Raw genomic sequence first — 15,678 nt, 5'->3', positions numbered from 1 at the left:
TACTACAGATTTTCTACAAAGTCAGAATACACTTGCTATAAGGCAGACAGCTATAAAGTAAAATAGCACCAACAGCTTTTCTTAACCACTCCTAGTAATTTGGTGCACTTTCAACTTTTATTACAGAGTACAGTTGGAGAGAAGGCATCTACAGAAGCATGGCTAACTATTTCTGTGGTAATGCATACAGACCATGGTGGGGAACGGGTACTTCCCAGTAACTGCAGCTCCATGAGCTGTATCGAGATGTGCTCTTACACACATGTGCACTTCAGGTGGGCGTGCGTTCCAAAGCAAAGGCTTTGTGGCTTTATAGTACTGTGTCTGTACCTGCCTACCTTCTTGACATTTCTCTTTGGACGCATAAGGTAGAAAATGCCTTGCTCCCTCCATTTCTTTCAACTGTTCTGTTAGAAGCAAAGAGCTTTGCTTGTTCAGAACAGGTTGTTCTGTAGTACACAGCCTTTCCCCCCATGTTTTAAAATCTGCTTATTTTAACTCCTTGTTTTTATTATCTTTAAACACAACTGAGCTAAGTTTTTCTAGCTGCACTCTATAGATTAGCTGGGACTTGCAGCCATACGTTGCAAACGTCCCTTCCTTTTCCTCTGCTTTTGTCCACCTTGACAGCAAGGTGTTAACTGTCAGTATATCAATTCTGAGTCTTTTCTATTCCTCTTCCTTAATACGTCAAGGTAATGGATTATGCTCAGTCTGGGCTGCTGATCCAAAACATTCAAGATCCTGTTCAATTTTTTTCCAGTAAGAAGTACTGAAGAAGGTGTAGTCAGGTACGTCCCAACTACACAGAGACACTAACATACAAGTAAAGAGTTAGAATTAGCTGTCCTAAACATAAGAAAGTAGAAGCTACAGAGAGTGAAATGCCTCGAGTTTGCTGGGGGAGACACTAACATCTAGAGAAGAGTTTCGTATACAAACACTCATATATATCTGTTTTATTTTCCTTTTTAACCAAGCTGCCCCAAAAGTGAAAGTTTCTGTCAAACTTTAAAATGTTTTAGATTTGTCTTCAGTTTTACCTGATAGCTAAATTTTTTTTAGAAACTATAGCAAACATACAGGATGTATTTTATTCTATTTTAAAGTCCTGTAACTTTACAATAGACATAAAACCCCCTAATTTAATAGAGAATAGTCCAGAACAGTACTTACACTTGCAACCCATTTGAGTATCTTCTGCAATACAACGAACATGCATGAACACACACCTCGATGGAACAAGTCATAAGATTACTCTAAAAACAATGATGTATTGTTTAAAAATATTGTGTAGATCTTAAGTATTTTCTCTCATTTTACTTTTTTAAAAAATTATTTTAAACTGCTTTCAAGGCCATTTATTCATAGCACATGCCATAAGCATCAGCATGGAATCAAGTAAACACACAAAAATACATGCATACTGGCACTGAAAACTATTATTAAGTTAGCAGTGCCTTGTATTTTGATTTCTTCTTGAATCTTACATTAACATTTACCATTTCTTCTGTAGTTAAGCTTCCATTTTTCCCAGACTACAAACAGGAGGGCATGTTTTCAGCCTTTTCTCATGTTCTGACCCCAAATGGTTTCACGTGGTAGTGCGGAACTACACACAGACAATGTAAGAATATGGACAATAGGCCTACTTTTCTTAGCTTCTCGTTTTTGCAAACCCCTTCTAGATGGTCCAGAGAGTCATGGAGTCCACAGGCTACACATTTGCAAAACAGTACACACCACTGATAATGTGACAGCAAAAGCTCCATGACTACTTTGAGGGGAAAAAAGGACATTGAAAGTTTTGCTCAAAATGCTAAAGGGAAAATCCTCTTTTGAAGAAAACAGGCTAGTGCTATTAGTAAGACTAACTCGTTACATACGAGTTAAGCAGACTTTACCATTCTAGTGACAATATTTCAATTCACATAACCTGTAAAGCAATGCAAGTATGAAGGAGCAGAAGGATATCACCTCCCACAGCTGATGCCACTGCTCAGAACAAAAGGTGGCACATTTTCATGCACTGCACTACTGAATTCCATGTACGTGAGGTCTTTTCTTCAGATTCAAAACAGTATTTATCCTGATAAGGTCCTCTGTGTGCTTTCCAGTCAGGTAAACCAACTTTCAACTAAATTTATAATCTCCAATAGCAGATAAAAGAATGTAGCATGATTATTGCAGCCTCTCAGTACTTAAAGGGGGCTTATAAAAAAGATAGCAGCAGACTTTTTAGCAGGGCCTGTTGCGACAGGACAAGAGGGAACAGCTTTAAAATAAAGGGGGGTAGATTTAGACTAGAGATAAGGAAGACATTTTTTACGCTGAAGGTGGTGAAACATTGGAACAGGTTGCCCAGAGGGGTGGTGGATGCCCCATCCCTGGAAACATTCCAGGTCAGGTTGGACGGGGCTCTGAGCAACCTGATCTAGTTGAAGATGTCCCTGCCCATGGCAGGGGGGTTGGACTAGATGACCTTTAGAGGTCCCTTCCAACCCAAACTATTCTATGATTCTATGAAAGTTACTTTTGTTGGGAAGGTTTTTTTAAATAAAGGACTGCTGAGAAAGCACACTGTTTAATCACACAGAAATGAAATCATGGCCACTGAAGGAGTACAGAACTCACTGCTGTACAGGCATTCTTCCCCTGAGTCATTTCCTGGACATCTATCCAACCACCCTGGCAACACACAACTCTTGAACAAGTTTAAAGTCGACTAGCTCGGGGAACAGAAAGCTGGGCTGAGCATCTGACTCCAGCTTTTTGCCTGGCCCTCCTTCACTCGCTACTTCTTGTCCTGATTTAAACATTTCCTGTAATGCACTTGTAGCATCACTTGAGAAGCACAAAATTAACCGAGAAAGGGTTGGTTTTGTTCGGGTTTTTAAAAAAATAAATGTATACAACACTGTGTGGGCTTCTGCAATGCTTTAATAATTGTTCTGTCTTCTTTTTATGAGCTGTAGCAGAAAAAACAATTCTGAACTGTGCAATAAAACCTGACAGCTTGAATGCAACCATGAAATAAAAAAACCCCAACCAATAGCATGAATAATAATGAAAGGGCAGAAACAAGAAAATAATTCAACAGATGTGTGACATTTTTGTTCTTCATTGTGGATCAGTTATTCTTGTTAATTACAGCACCTATTCTTCCCTTTTATTGATAATTACATGAAGCAGATGGATAACAGAATGCTCCCAGATGGTGAGAAAGCAAACAAGTTTATAAATTGTTTATTTATGAAGATATCATTAAAAATTATTTAATTATCTATAGTTTTCTACTCCACCAATAATTACATGCACTGTAAAGGCCAGCAGCACTTTATAAGATATTTAGTATTCTGTTGTAACCAACTGTTTTTTAACGTAACATGACTGAAATGACTGACAGATGTGCAAAACACAATAATAATCTAATCTGTTTTAACACTGTGGGAATTAAGATTTTGAATCTTTGGATCTTCTGCCAATTGGCACTTCAACACTGGTTACTGATTCAGAATGCAAAAAATCAGATATTTCCTTTTGATTTGAAACAGCTGTAGAAAGTGTTTGATCTAATGAGCAGACAGGAGCTTTTTCAGGTCTGTGTCATGAAACCCTAGAGCATGGCAGATGTATGGCCTGATGCAATTTTGAGCTAATATGTGGAACCTCCGATATGCTTGCTGCAGAGGCACAGGCTAAACAGGCATCCCAAAGTCTGGACACTTCCAGGACTAGATGCAAATAAGATCGTTAGCATCTGTGCCATTCCAAAGGGCTGCAGTGGGAGACAAGTGAGTTTAATGCCTCCCACTCTGTGCCTTCTGAGTCAATCCTCACCTGAGTTATCCAAATCTCTTCAGTAGAGCAATGGGAGATAGAGTTTTGTAGGAACAGACACAGAAATCAGCAGCAAAACGTATTTGCCATCTCAAGGAGTGGGGTAAAAACATACTCTGTCATTAGTGACTGTTATAGGAAGACACTACTATGTTCATAAGAACTTGCTGACCTTTAGGAAATGGAGAGCCACCGCTTGGGAAGTGACAGGTCTTCTGATGCAGAGATGATGCAGTACAGAGTTGTGGTTTAAGAGAGAGTGAAAAAAACTTGTGGTTGCCTTAAAACCTATGCAAAGCTTTAATAAAAACGCCAGGCGACAGAGAGGAGGAATGGGTAGAGTTCCCAAACTCTGTATTTCTTGGGAGTCATAGTCGTTTTAATGATAAGCAGAGGAGCAACACAAACCAAAAGCCTGGCTCAAACTAGAAACAATATTGAACCAAAGGAAATATCACAAGGACACGGGGAGAACAGGGTGGCTGGAAAACTGCAGTTAAATAATCATTCAGGTAATGGTAAGTTATGCTTTTATATGATAAATTTCTGGATTTTAAGAGTAAATCTCTCTACCTTACATCTAGCTCTCCCAGAGAGACTACAGGAAAAAGGACCTATGCTTTCTTAGACACCACAAAATACAGCTCATGCTGCCTGCTAGAAGCAGGTGTGAGCAGGCCGGCGCATGGGGTTTCCCCCTTTTTGATTTTTCCAGACACTGCAGTAGAATAGAGAGATTTGACAGAGGGACAACGAGAACAAGTTACCACAGACTTAACACTTCTGGTGCTCATCTGTCTGTGACAACTGATCCAGACCTGCAGGAAAACCACCTCTCCAGCACAGCCGAGATCCATCTGGACTGGCAACGCATGGGAATTAGCTGAGGGCAAAGCTTTACTGATTTAGATTGCTGCTTTTGCTTCTGGCTTTGGCGGAAGGAAACAGGAAAGAGTCCTTGTGGGTTCTGGTTGAGTTATCTGTACTGGGTCAATATTTATGAGTGAATCTCTTCATGCTCACAAGCAGGCTGGAACGTATTAAAGAGATACACAAACTGATTGAGCCTCAGGGCTCCCACTGTGCACTCTCTCTAAGATACTAAGCCACTAATGGCCTACAGAGATATATATGCACAAATCAAGAGCTGTGCTTAGACACTGAATGGCTGAGCTGCTGAGCCCCAAGCTGTTACTGGTGAAAAATAAATTTTGCAGCAAGAAAAGGAGAGAGAGAGCCCAAAAAAGGCTGGAACAAGAGGAAGGCAGAAAGCTGAAAAAGCAGTAGATGAGAAGCAGATGTTGATGGCTAGATATCAAGGGGCATCTTGTGGGTATCAAAGCAAGAATTTCATTACAATTATCTCCATCCTAAGCGATAGATACTCAAGCAATTAATTAGGTCAGGCAGTCAAATGAAAATTTTACGTTTCTGAAATTGACTTGCATTTACAGTCTTCGTATTGTAGTTTACGTGAAAAAAATCCTGCCATCATTGCGGAGCTATCTAACACAAGAATTACAATAACCCATCCTCCAGCTTTCAGGAACAAAGCGGGCATGGGTTAATGTCAGAAAGAAGTGCTTTTTAACATGAGAAGGCAAAGCCCCCTCAGCTAAAACAAGCTTAGTGAGCTAGAATAGAGAAGTGTGATAAAGAAATGAGGAGTGGTCTCAACTACTTGGAATCCCTGCTTGCCCAAAACTTTTAAGATCCTGCAAGATCTTGTTTAAAACCACCTTAACAAAGACGGTAGCAGACATTTTCTCCTTACTGCTATCCAGGTGCTTGCCTCTGACAACTTCCCACTAATTCCTACTCCAGCCTCTTTGTCCGCCTTTCACTTTTCTCCCTCTCTTCTCCACGCTTTCCTTACGACTTTGTTTTTTCCACTTTTCTTTTACCTCACTTCCTAGCCTGCTAGCATCTTCTACGACCAAAATGTGTCTCACCTTGTCTCACATTATTTTTAAAGGTGACAATTCTCAGCCTTTCCATTTTACAGAGTTGTCACATTTAACTCCTTGGTGGGATATTTTGGTCTTTGCAACACGGATTGTGTCTTTCTGTTGACAGAGTGTCTGAGCAGGCCTTTTTGATCGCTACAAAAAGGTAGCAGTACAATAATTTTGTGCCTACTGAAATTTGATTCTATTAATTTTATAAAATACAGCTCATTTTATTTGCAACTTAGCTGCAGGATTTTGCAGGGAAGAGCAAGATTATTGATGGGGATCAGTCTTCCTTTCTGAGCCAGTAGAGAGAGGGCAAATGCCTTATGCCTGGCTACAACCAGAGCTAACAAAACATTCAAGATCTGAAAGCAGCACCAGCTTCTTACTTTCACAAGTACACTCAGTCCCCTATGGTATCTTAAGTTATAAAGCTTTCCCAACGTATGGTGGGCAAAGGTCATTTCATTCACTCAAGAGAGAAGTCAATTTAGCTTTGTATGGTTTCAAATTCTTGGTACTTCAGAAAACTACAGGCAGCAGTAGTGGACTAGCTTTATCCTCAAGTTACCACCTAGGGATCAACCCCAGATGTCAGTTTTGATAGAACGCAGTCTGTCAAAAATCTATAATTAAAGCCGGCGCATATGCATGGATACTTATACAGTGGTTAGCCTTCATTTTTTTTCAGCAAAATTTTGTTAGTGAAAATCTCACACATTTTATTAAATAGAAATTCATTAAAATTTCGAGATTTTAAACAATTATCTCACTACCTGCACCTCTTGGAAATCCTCAGAAAGAACCTGGAAACGGAGCAGACAACGGATTTGCAAATCTCTCAAACATAGGAAGTCTGTGGTTTTCCAGCTCCAACAAAAATGCTAAGATGAGCTCTTCTAGTAAGAGAGCAACAGTTCATTTTAAAGATAGAATGGCAAGTAGTTTAAAGAAAAGCATCAGATAGTTTATTCTGCAGAGAAGAGGAAGGCAGGGATGTGCACGTTGAGGGAAGACTGTTCAACAAAGCCAAACTCAGATCAATGGCCTCAGCCATGTTCTGGATTTTGCTTTGCCAACTGCTGCCTAATTAAGAGTTTTGGATGCCAAAAATTACTGACTAACTGTGAAAAGGACAGCACTAAAAATATTATATGGGAGCCCGTCTCAGCCAACTGGAAGTTAGTAGACAGACATAAAGCTCCCTAATTATGTTTCTTTAGGAAATTACAGATACCTACTGAGAGTATCCATCACTAACGGTGTTTTTCCTAATATTTCAGCTTCGCTAGTTACTCTTGTGAGGAACCATCTTCACATCAAATTTTAGTTACTTAAAAATGTAAGACAGAATAAGGTGTAAGTTATTCAACATATGAAATGAAGAGACTTTTAGTTTAGAACCTCCGGACTGCATGAGTGCAATGCAAATAAGAACTGTTTGGTAGTGAAAACAATCTTTTCCTTTGCTGTTAAATCATTCCTGATATATTGAAGTGTTCTTTGAGGGTATCTTGTGCATGGAAGAAACTTGACTTTGGGACTGAAAAATAAAATTTACTTAAGCAATTTCTACAGAAATAGTCAGAAGCATGACATTGTCTTTTTCCACTTGCAGAGCGTAATACCTAAAAAAAAAAAACTTACCAGGAAGAAGGGCTAAACACTAAGTCAGAGCATTTAAAATGTGTTGGGAGTTTGAAAGTAACATCATGAAAAAATATTGTTAAAATGTAAGCATTTAATATGAAAATGTTATAGTTCAGTGATTGCTGTTTGTAATGCGTTTGCGATTCAAGCTTAGAAGCAACGACGGTCGTGCAGAAGCAAAGCTGGGATTGTAAGGGTATGGACACCATGTTCAATGTAATTAAGAAGCAACCTATCAACACTAAGATGGTAATGCCATCCCATCTGCCAAACCCTGCATTAGCTGGCACTATGCCTCTTGCCTGCTGCTGCTTCTGTTACCCACCTGATCCTTGGAGACCTGCTCTGATGGAGCGTTTATGCCAAGCTCTTCCAGAGGATAGACAATCTGTCGTCTTGGTCGCACGGGAACCATGTAATGAAGGGCAGATGTCAGGGAATGGGCACAGGGATTCTGAAACTGAAAGACAGCGATCTATATTTCAGCAGAGAGAATGTCAGAACAGTGCATCACAGATGTCTGTTGTATGGCTTTGCAAATACAGAATTCTTAGCTCTGTTGGCTAAATCTGAGAGAAAAATCAGCAAATAAACAAACATACTCAGAGCAGAGGAATGAATTGCAGATAATTCCTGACACTAATGAAGATAATTATGAGAGTAATTACATTACTATCTCTGTGGGAATGACAGATAAACAAGTGGTTTGGTTTATGGGATTTTTCAGCACAAGTATTTTCCCCAGGAGGATGTTTTTCTCCATAGTGATCATGAATCAGCTTGATTTGACCTCATTAAGCTATGTTATCTGCTTACTGCTAACCTTTGCTTGTTTGGCAAAGAATGGTTATGAATTTATATAGAAATTCTATACCGACTAAAATGTCAATTTCATCCAAGTGATAAATGTTAATAAACCGGCATAAACTTGAAGCGAACAAAAACCCTAATGCTAATGTGAAAGGCATAGATCATTAGAAATAGCTGATTCCATTTATTACAGCATGACTGGCTCTGTCATAACTTACGACGTAAAAGGAAAAAAAATAGAGAATTACAGGAAATAGAGAATGAACATTAATGCAAACTAAATTACACTGAAGTACCATTCCAACCACAAATATTGAAAAAACTTGATGTTACTATGTTGAGAACTGAGTTAAATATCCTATTTACCACTTATTAGAAAGCAATGATTAGCTTAAGTAACTTAAAGAAACTCTGTAGCCTGGAAATAGACCAAGCTAGAATCATTAGCAAGATTTACCTTTTCTCTTCCATCTGCTGCCATTAAACTGCATTTTTGTAAGTGCCTCTTAAGAATCTGAGAACCTAATGCTACGCACGGACTTTGGTTCCTCAAGAGACCACTTAATAAAACTCTACAAAAAGTGCACACTGGAGAAGCAGGAAAAAGCATCCTTCTGAAAATGTACCTATGTCTAACCTGTCAAAATTCCTATGTTAAAAATGGTGGTGATTTCAAAAACACCTAAGTCACTGAGGACAGAATTCATCTCAGTCACCATCTAAAAGCTAGGTGCGTACTTTAGGCTAGCCATGCAGACACCCCCCAGAGTTAGAGATGAACGTCTCCAGAGGGCAATTCTTTCTGTCCTAAGATAGGTAGTTACGATCGATGGGTGAACTGCCCTCTGGATGTACCGTGTTTTCTCCATTAATGATGGCAGGAGCCTAGGTGATTAGGCTCGGCCAGATAGTAGCTTTAGATGGCTACACATCAATGAGTTGACATGTTTGAAAATTTTACCTTGTGTTCCCTTTTCTGACGTGAGACTGATGACAAGATACATACATGAGTATTTTTGAAAGAATCTTTTATTTTGCTCCACAAATTACGTTCTTCTCAGAAATGGATTTTCTCACACAGCATTAGGTTCTTATGGTTCTCCTGTGGCACTTGCAGAAACACAAGTCACATTTTCAACGACAACGAGGTGCCTAGTTCCCACTGACTTTTGATGAAACACAGTCTGGAGTACCTAAATCACTTTTGAAGAGTTCTTATAAACCACCTGGATGTGTTTTTAATATTGTCCCCTTGCATTTACTCATGCTATGTTATGCCCAGTGACATCATTCCTTTTTTCTTCCCTGCCCTCCACTTCGTCCTGAATCCAAACAAATACTGGTACCTCTCAAAATTCGTTATGCAGCTGAGTGGTGGTATGTGGCACAATACAACTTGATCAGGTTCTATTATTAAACTATGACAGGAAATAGAAATCATTGTTAAATATAAAGATACTATATGTGCTTTATACCTTGTCTTTTAAAACCTGATTGCTAACTGATTTGCAAGTGACAAAGATACACCAGGTGTATTAGCATGTTAAAAACAATTAAATAAAAACTATTAATGTTGGTCTCCTCAGTTGATGAGTTGTGAGTTTCTCGTTTGTTCACCTATACATCCAACACAAAGGCAAGAAACGAAGTCAAACCCAAACTACAGCTTACAACTCAGACACATGGTGCTGTACTTAGGCAGGAGTGGGAATGCTGGATGCTTGCTACTTCATCCTAGAACCAATCTATTGAGAATGGACAGGAAAGGGCAGAAACTTGACTATCAGAACTACAGCACATTTATGGAGGTGGCTGACACAACACACAAGGCAACAGCAATACACGAACCTATGCGGGTAAGAAGCAGATACACTTCTCCCAGAAACAAGTGAGGAGGTAGCAAACAAATTATTCCTCTACTGTGCTGCTCCCAGGGCAACATACTAATGTGTGTAACTTAAGACACCTAACTACATTTAGAGAACAGTTGCTCTAGGATTCTCTAAATTCAATTGAGAAACAGACATTTGCAAAGAGTGACTCAGCTCAGAAGGAGCCACCCACTAGGAAAAGCTCCTCTCTCTTCACAGACTAGGTAAAGAGCCAAGGCCAAGTACACTCAAATTTCCGCTCCTTCACATGCTTTCTGAAGATATCGGGTAAGTCTGGACTCACATGCACTACTGAGCGCATTATGGACTAACCCTACTATGCAACAGCTACATCCATGAGTGTACATTATATCACGGAAGAAGAAAAGAAAGTACAATTTGCTGCAGGTTGCTAAGAAAATTCCTGTTTACAGTCATTCACAGAAGCAAAGAGAAAAATAAAGTGAGCAAAGGTAACAATATTTAATATAAAAAATACAAATAACTTTCTTCTTACCTTGCCTTCCACATATTGTGGATAAATAGGATAGTAAAGACAAGATTTGTGGGCCAAGCGAAGAACTTCCTTTAGAAAGTGTTTTGTATAGTGACGAAATATAGGATTTAAGACAAAATGGTAAAGATGTCCATGTTCCTCTTGCTGGTGGTGATTAAAATGAATAAAATCTTCGATGTTATAATGTGATCGAATATACTCAATATCCTGGAAAATAAGAATTTGGAATACAGCAGTGATGAAACAGATACATTTACAATATTTTAGAAAGCAACTCACTGGCACTTGCTATCAATTAAGGAACTAAATTTGAACACTGAAATTAAGTGCCTTTGAGAGTTATTCTCAATTAAAGCACACTGACTGAACATGTTTTTCTTGAAAATCTTTTCATTGTATCAAAATATATTCTTGCAGTTTGCCCACCTTTATTTACAGGGAATGCATATTTGACCCTTTCACAACAATGTCTGGGGGGGGGGGGGGGGGGGGGGGGGGGGGGGGGGGGGGGGGGGGGGGGGGGGAAGAGAAAGAAAAACCTCTGTTTTGCTGAGTTCAAAACAGAGAAGCCTATACTGTCCTCTCACAAAATTTAAACTGAAAAAGGGGAATTCTACAGAGAAAAGCTGTGTTGTAAGAAATGCCCTCCAACAAGTCTTCCCTGTTGAAGTGATAAGCTGAGATTTTTGCACATTTATACGCTCAGGAGAAATTGCTATATCCTCTTATCTCAATGCTCTTAATATAATTAAGAGCTATTTTTGAAAATAGGAGTGACTACTCTTTATTTTAAAAACTGAGCATTACAGCTGGTGACTGAGCATTACAGCTGTTGAACACTCTAAAATCTACCTTTTCAGTAACAGCAAAATGCCACAAAAGTAAGCCTTAAAGAACGTTTACTTTTCAAGAATAATGTGCAACATTGTCTTTTTTTTGTACTCCATTAGAGTATATGCTTTTTATTTGTTTTGAAGATAAGTGCGTGATTCATACTCACTCAGAATCTACTGTTGGGGAAAAAAGTTAAGAAAGCAAATCTAGAAGGACAACTACTACTCTTTGCAGTACGCATGGCAAAACTGCTTATTGACTTTGGAAATTAGGGGGCAAAATAAGCAATTACAAACATATATAGAGGCAGAATGGCTTTGTGCTAAAGAACCAAAGCGGGATGTAGGAAGCCTACTTTCAGAATGCGTCAGCAGCTTCTTGCAAATAACAGGATGATTTTTTTCCATCTGTGTGTCAATCATTATCTATGAGAAGGGAAATAATACAGTCTATACAGTCAGGAAAGAGAGAAAGAAAGTTTATAGAAGCAGTATCTTTTAGATATACTTTCTGTTAGGTACATGTATAGTGGCAAGCATGAAAAATTCAGCCTTTAGTGTTGAGGGCTAAGCGTTACAGTTTTCATACAACACAGAAATAGAATTTACCGTTTCGTCTCTAATAACAGAAATGCCAACTACTTGATCCAAAACTTCTGCTATGAAAGCCTGCACTGGGGTCCCATCCTGCAAGGCAAAAGCAACATATGCACATTTCCTATTTCATTAGTAATCTTTCTTTTTAATCGTAACTGTGTATTTCATCACATGATCACAGTTAAAATACTTTCCTCCCAGTATACATTCTACACACTACCCCAACTTAACCACTCTTCCTTAACTCAAGGAAAATGTTTAAACAGTTTATATGGCTGGACTCTTGACCATGCAGAACTTTACTGAACTACAGTTTCAGTTAGGATCTGGCTGCTACAGGAGTGCTATAGGCTCAGCCACTAATTTAGTCCTGGGTTAAGTTCCAATCTTAGGGAAGAGTATTAATTAAAGCAGATATTCTCCATCAATAGTTGTATAAAATGGATTTCCCTACAGCTGTATGATTGATAATGATAGTACTTGGGTTTTTGTCTATGCAGCATTTTCCATCACACAACAAAAATGCAGATGTTCCCTGCTGTCCGATGGGCATATGTCTGACCACATTATGGGAAGGAGAAAGAGGCCGCCATCATGTGACAAAACACAAGTACATGTTCATCACACAACCAGATGTGCAAGTAAGAAAAAGCAACAATGCAAATCAGACTGTGGGTGGCCAAAAAAAAAAATGCATCCAGCCTGCTTCCATCCCTGCATTTGAGGAGTCTCCAAAGAAGAGGGTAGTTGGTATAGGCCACAGGTTAGATTAACTATCAAGTCAGGCTGAATACAGCCTATACCAACTGTTGGTACTGACTGAGTACCCATATAGTAGATATATATATAGTATACTAGTTTAGAGTAATGTAATAAATTCTGGATGTATTTACCAGTATTTATCCATTCTCTTATATTTGCAACAAATACTCACTGGATCCCTGCGAGCCAGAGTAAATATCTTTAAGTCATTCAATATACTTTCATTCAAGCTAAGGGTTTTAATGAGCATTTTGACACCAAGTAGGTCACTGGTTGTTGCCCTTCTTACATTAAATGACCTATTAAAAAAAAAAAAAGGAAAAAAGAGAGTAAAAGTTCACTCTGTGACAAATTAAAGACAATTCCCATGCTTAAGACAACATGCCTTCCACAAGCACTGAACACGTCTTTTAGAAGTTGAAATTGATTGCTACATGACCATTGTTCCAAACGGATGTATTAACTTACTGTGTGATAACATAGAAGATCACACATCTACTTAAGACAACTCAAGAATTCTGCCTTAACTGCTACTAAACACTCAGTCTTTATGCACCTACAGCCCAATCCCACAAAGCAATGACTAGCTGTAACCACAGATATCACCTAATCTTCATGTGAATAAGAGCCAGCAGAGAAAGGAGGCAAAGAATCTTTTAAACTGTAAGTAGAATCTTTAATGGCACACTGACACACACGGGGAAAAAAGAAAGAAAGAAACAGAGAAAGGTAAGAAAAAAAGAAAGCAGGAGAGAGGAAAAAAAAAAACCACAGAGCCAACTGTCATCCTTGGATATGGTACAAAAGAAAGGCAGTAACATCAATTTCTCCCACAAGAACAAATTACTAACATTTGTGTTAGGCCTTGGTTCTTCAAATAAGGATAAACTTACGTGAATAAAATGCCTCTGATAAACATAAGATTGCCAATTAGTAATCACACAACAGTGACATGGTATAAAAATGTCTGTGCAATATATACAACCAGCAACGTTAGCTACAGACAGAAATATCCTGGCACTTATCTAGTTTACACACTCCGTTATAAAACATTTTCCCACCCACTAATTAGGAAAAAAAAATTACTTCACCATGACAGCCTACAGCAGCTGAGGAACCTTCTCATGTTGTCTGTTAAAGGCATCAACCCTTCCTGGTTAAACAAGGCTCATATAATAAAGACTTACAGAGTGCTGTTCAAGGAACTGAATTACAACTTAATTTCGAAGAATTAAGTTCTTTCACCCACAGTTAAAAACCTTGCAATTCATGTAGTATAATTTCCACTGCTGCTGTTCTTGTTTTCAATTTAAACTTGAATGTGCTATTCTTCAGCCTAAGTCACAGTCACATTGAGATTGATTTTGTGGAACATGGTTTTAATGAATAGCACTAGTACCTTAAAAAAAACAAACCTACAAAATATCTGATATGTTATGGGAAATTTCACAGCTCAATCTCATTGATAATTTTCAACTCTATTATTTGAGTGCTCAAAAGCATACATCTGATTACTAAATTACATGCTAACCCTGAACTTCTAAGTGAGCATCAGCTTAGTTTCCACATTTGTTGACACATTTCCACAGACAGTTAATTACAAGATCAAACAAGTGATGAGGATGATGGTCAGCAAGAGCAGCAATACGGTTCACTCTGCAACCCATGAGCGTGCTACCTTCCTGCCACTCCACTGAGCCCAGCACGTGAGTTCTTCTCCCCACCCATGTCCAGGAGAAGGCAGTTGTGCCAATAAGGAACTACATTTTTAATATGAGGAAAAACAGAACATGCAGAAAATTGAAAATGTTTTTTTAAAAAATAAACAAAACCACCAGATCCACTGTGAGTATGAAATAGTAGGAAGGACTATGCAAGGTCTGTGCTCATTTCTCTTCCAGTAATGAATCAACTCATTCTAGATGCCCAATTCCTTTGACTGCTCAGAGACCAGGACGCTATTATTATTATTATGCTTTTTAGTGAAAATTGAGGGAAAGTATCCATTAAGCATTTCAGCCTATACCTTGTCATCTGTTATTTTTCTCCTTCACTGTCAAGTAGCAGACCTATACTTCCATTTGCTGCACTCTTGCTTTTTGTGTACTTAACACTTTTTCTTATTCCTTTTACAACCTTTACTAATCAGTATCTCATTTTGTGCCTGTGCCTCTTCTGATTTTTCCCTTTCATGTCTTCATATTCCCATCTTCTTACCCCTGTTTTTCTTTTAATCCATTTTCTGTGACTTCCTTTTCACTCACATGCCTTTTGAAAGCCCTTGGTGCAAGTACAATATATTGATCTTTTACTTTTTTGTATTTTGGTTTTATCTAAGAGAGTATCTGCTGTTGTGCACTGAGTTTTTTGTTCTTCAGAAACTTTCCAAAAGCTTCATCTGATTCCCATCTTCTTACCCCTGTTTTTCTTTTAATCCATTTTCTGTGACTTCCTTTTCACTCACATGCCTTTTGAAAGCCCTTGGTGCAAGTACAATATATTGATCTTTTACTTTTTTGTATTTTGGTTTTATCTAAGAGAGTATCTGCTGTTGTGCACTGAGTTTTTTGTTCTTCAGAAACTTTCCAAAAGCTTCATCTGGTTTCTTCCATAGCTTTTCTGATCCTGAACCTCAATGAAAGGCTATTTTTTCTTACTTTCCTGCACAGCTGCAGGGGGGGTTGGAAAATGCTACTAATGACTCTATTCTGTTTTCACGGAAGGACTGGTATCATTTGGAATATGCACAATTTAATCAGAATTGTAAGGGTTTTTTGGGTTGTTTGGTTTTTTGTGTGTGTTTTTTTTTTTTGTTTTTTTTTTTTTTAAAAAAAACCTGATAACAA

The 15,678-nt window shown here is 38.4% G+C and overlaps 1 protein-coding gene across 1 annotated transcript in view; it reads right to left on the bottom strand.

Moving 5' to 3' along the window:
* Window positions 1–15,678, bottom strand: part of CFAP61 (cilia and flagella associated protein 61) — a 109,426-nt gene that overhangs the window by 65,090 nt on the left and 28,658 nt on the right. Inside the window, exons 12-15 of the mRNA XM_019474429.1 lie at window positions 13,005–13,131; window positions 12,083–12,160; window positions 10,641–10,847; window positions 7,768–7,902 (exon numbers count right to left, since the gene is read on the bottom strand). Of these exons, the coding sequence (XP_019329974.1) occupies window positions 7,768–7,902; window positions 10,641–10,847; window positions 12,083–12,160; window positions 13,005–13,131 (547 nt within the window). The remainder of the gene's footprint in view (window positions 1–7,767; window positions 7,903–10,640; window positions 10,848–12,082; window positions 12,161–13,004; window positions 13,132–15,678) is intronic.

The sequence above is a fragment of the Aptenodytes forsteri genome, unplaced genomic scaffold (assembly GCF_000699145.1).
Source record: "Aptenodytes forsteri isolate BGI_AS27 unplaced genomic scaffold, ASM69914v1 Scaffold185, whole genome shotgun sequence".
Taxonomy (NCBI): domain Eukaryota; kingdom Metazoa; phylum Chordata; class Aves; order Sphenisciformes; family Spheniscidae; genus Aptenodytes; species Aptenodytes forsteri.
Note: the sequence above shows the minus strand (reverse complement) of the source record. Positions and strands in the feature narration are given on the sequence as shown.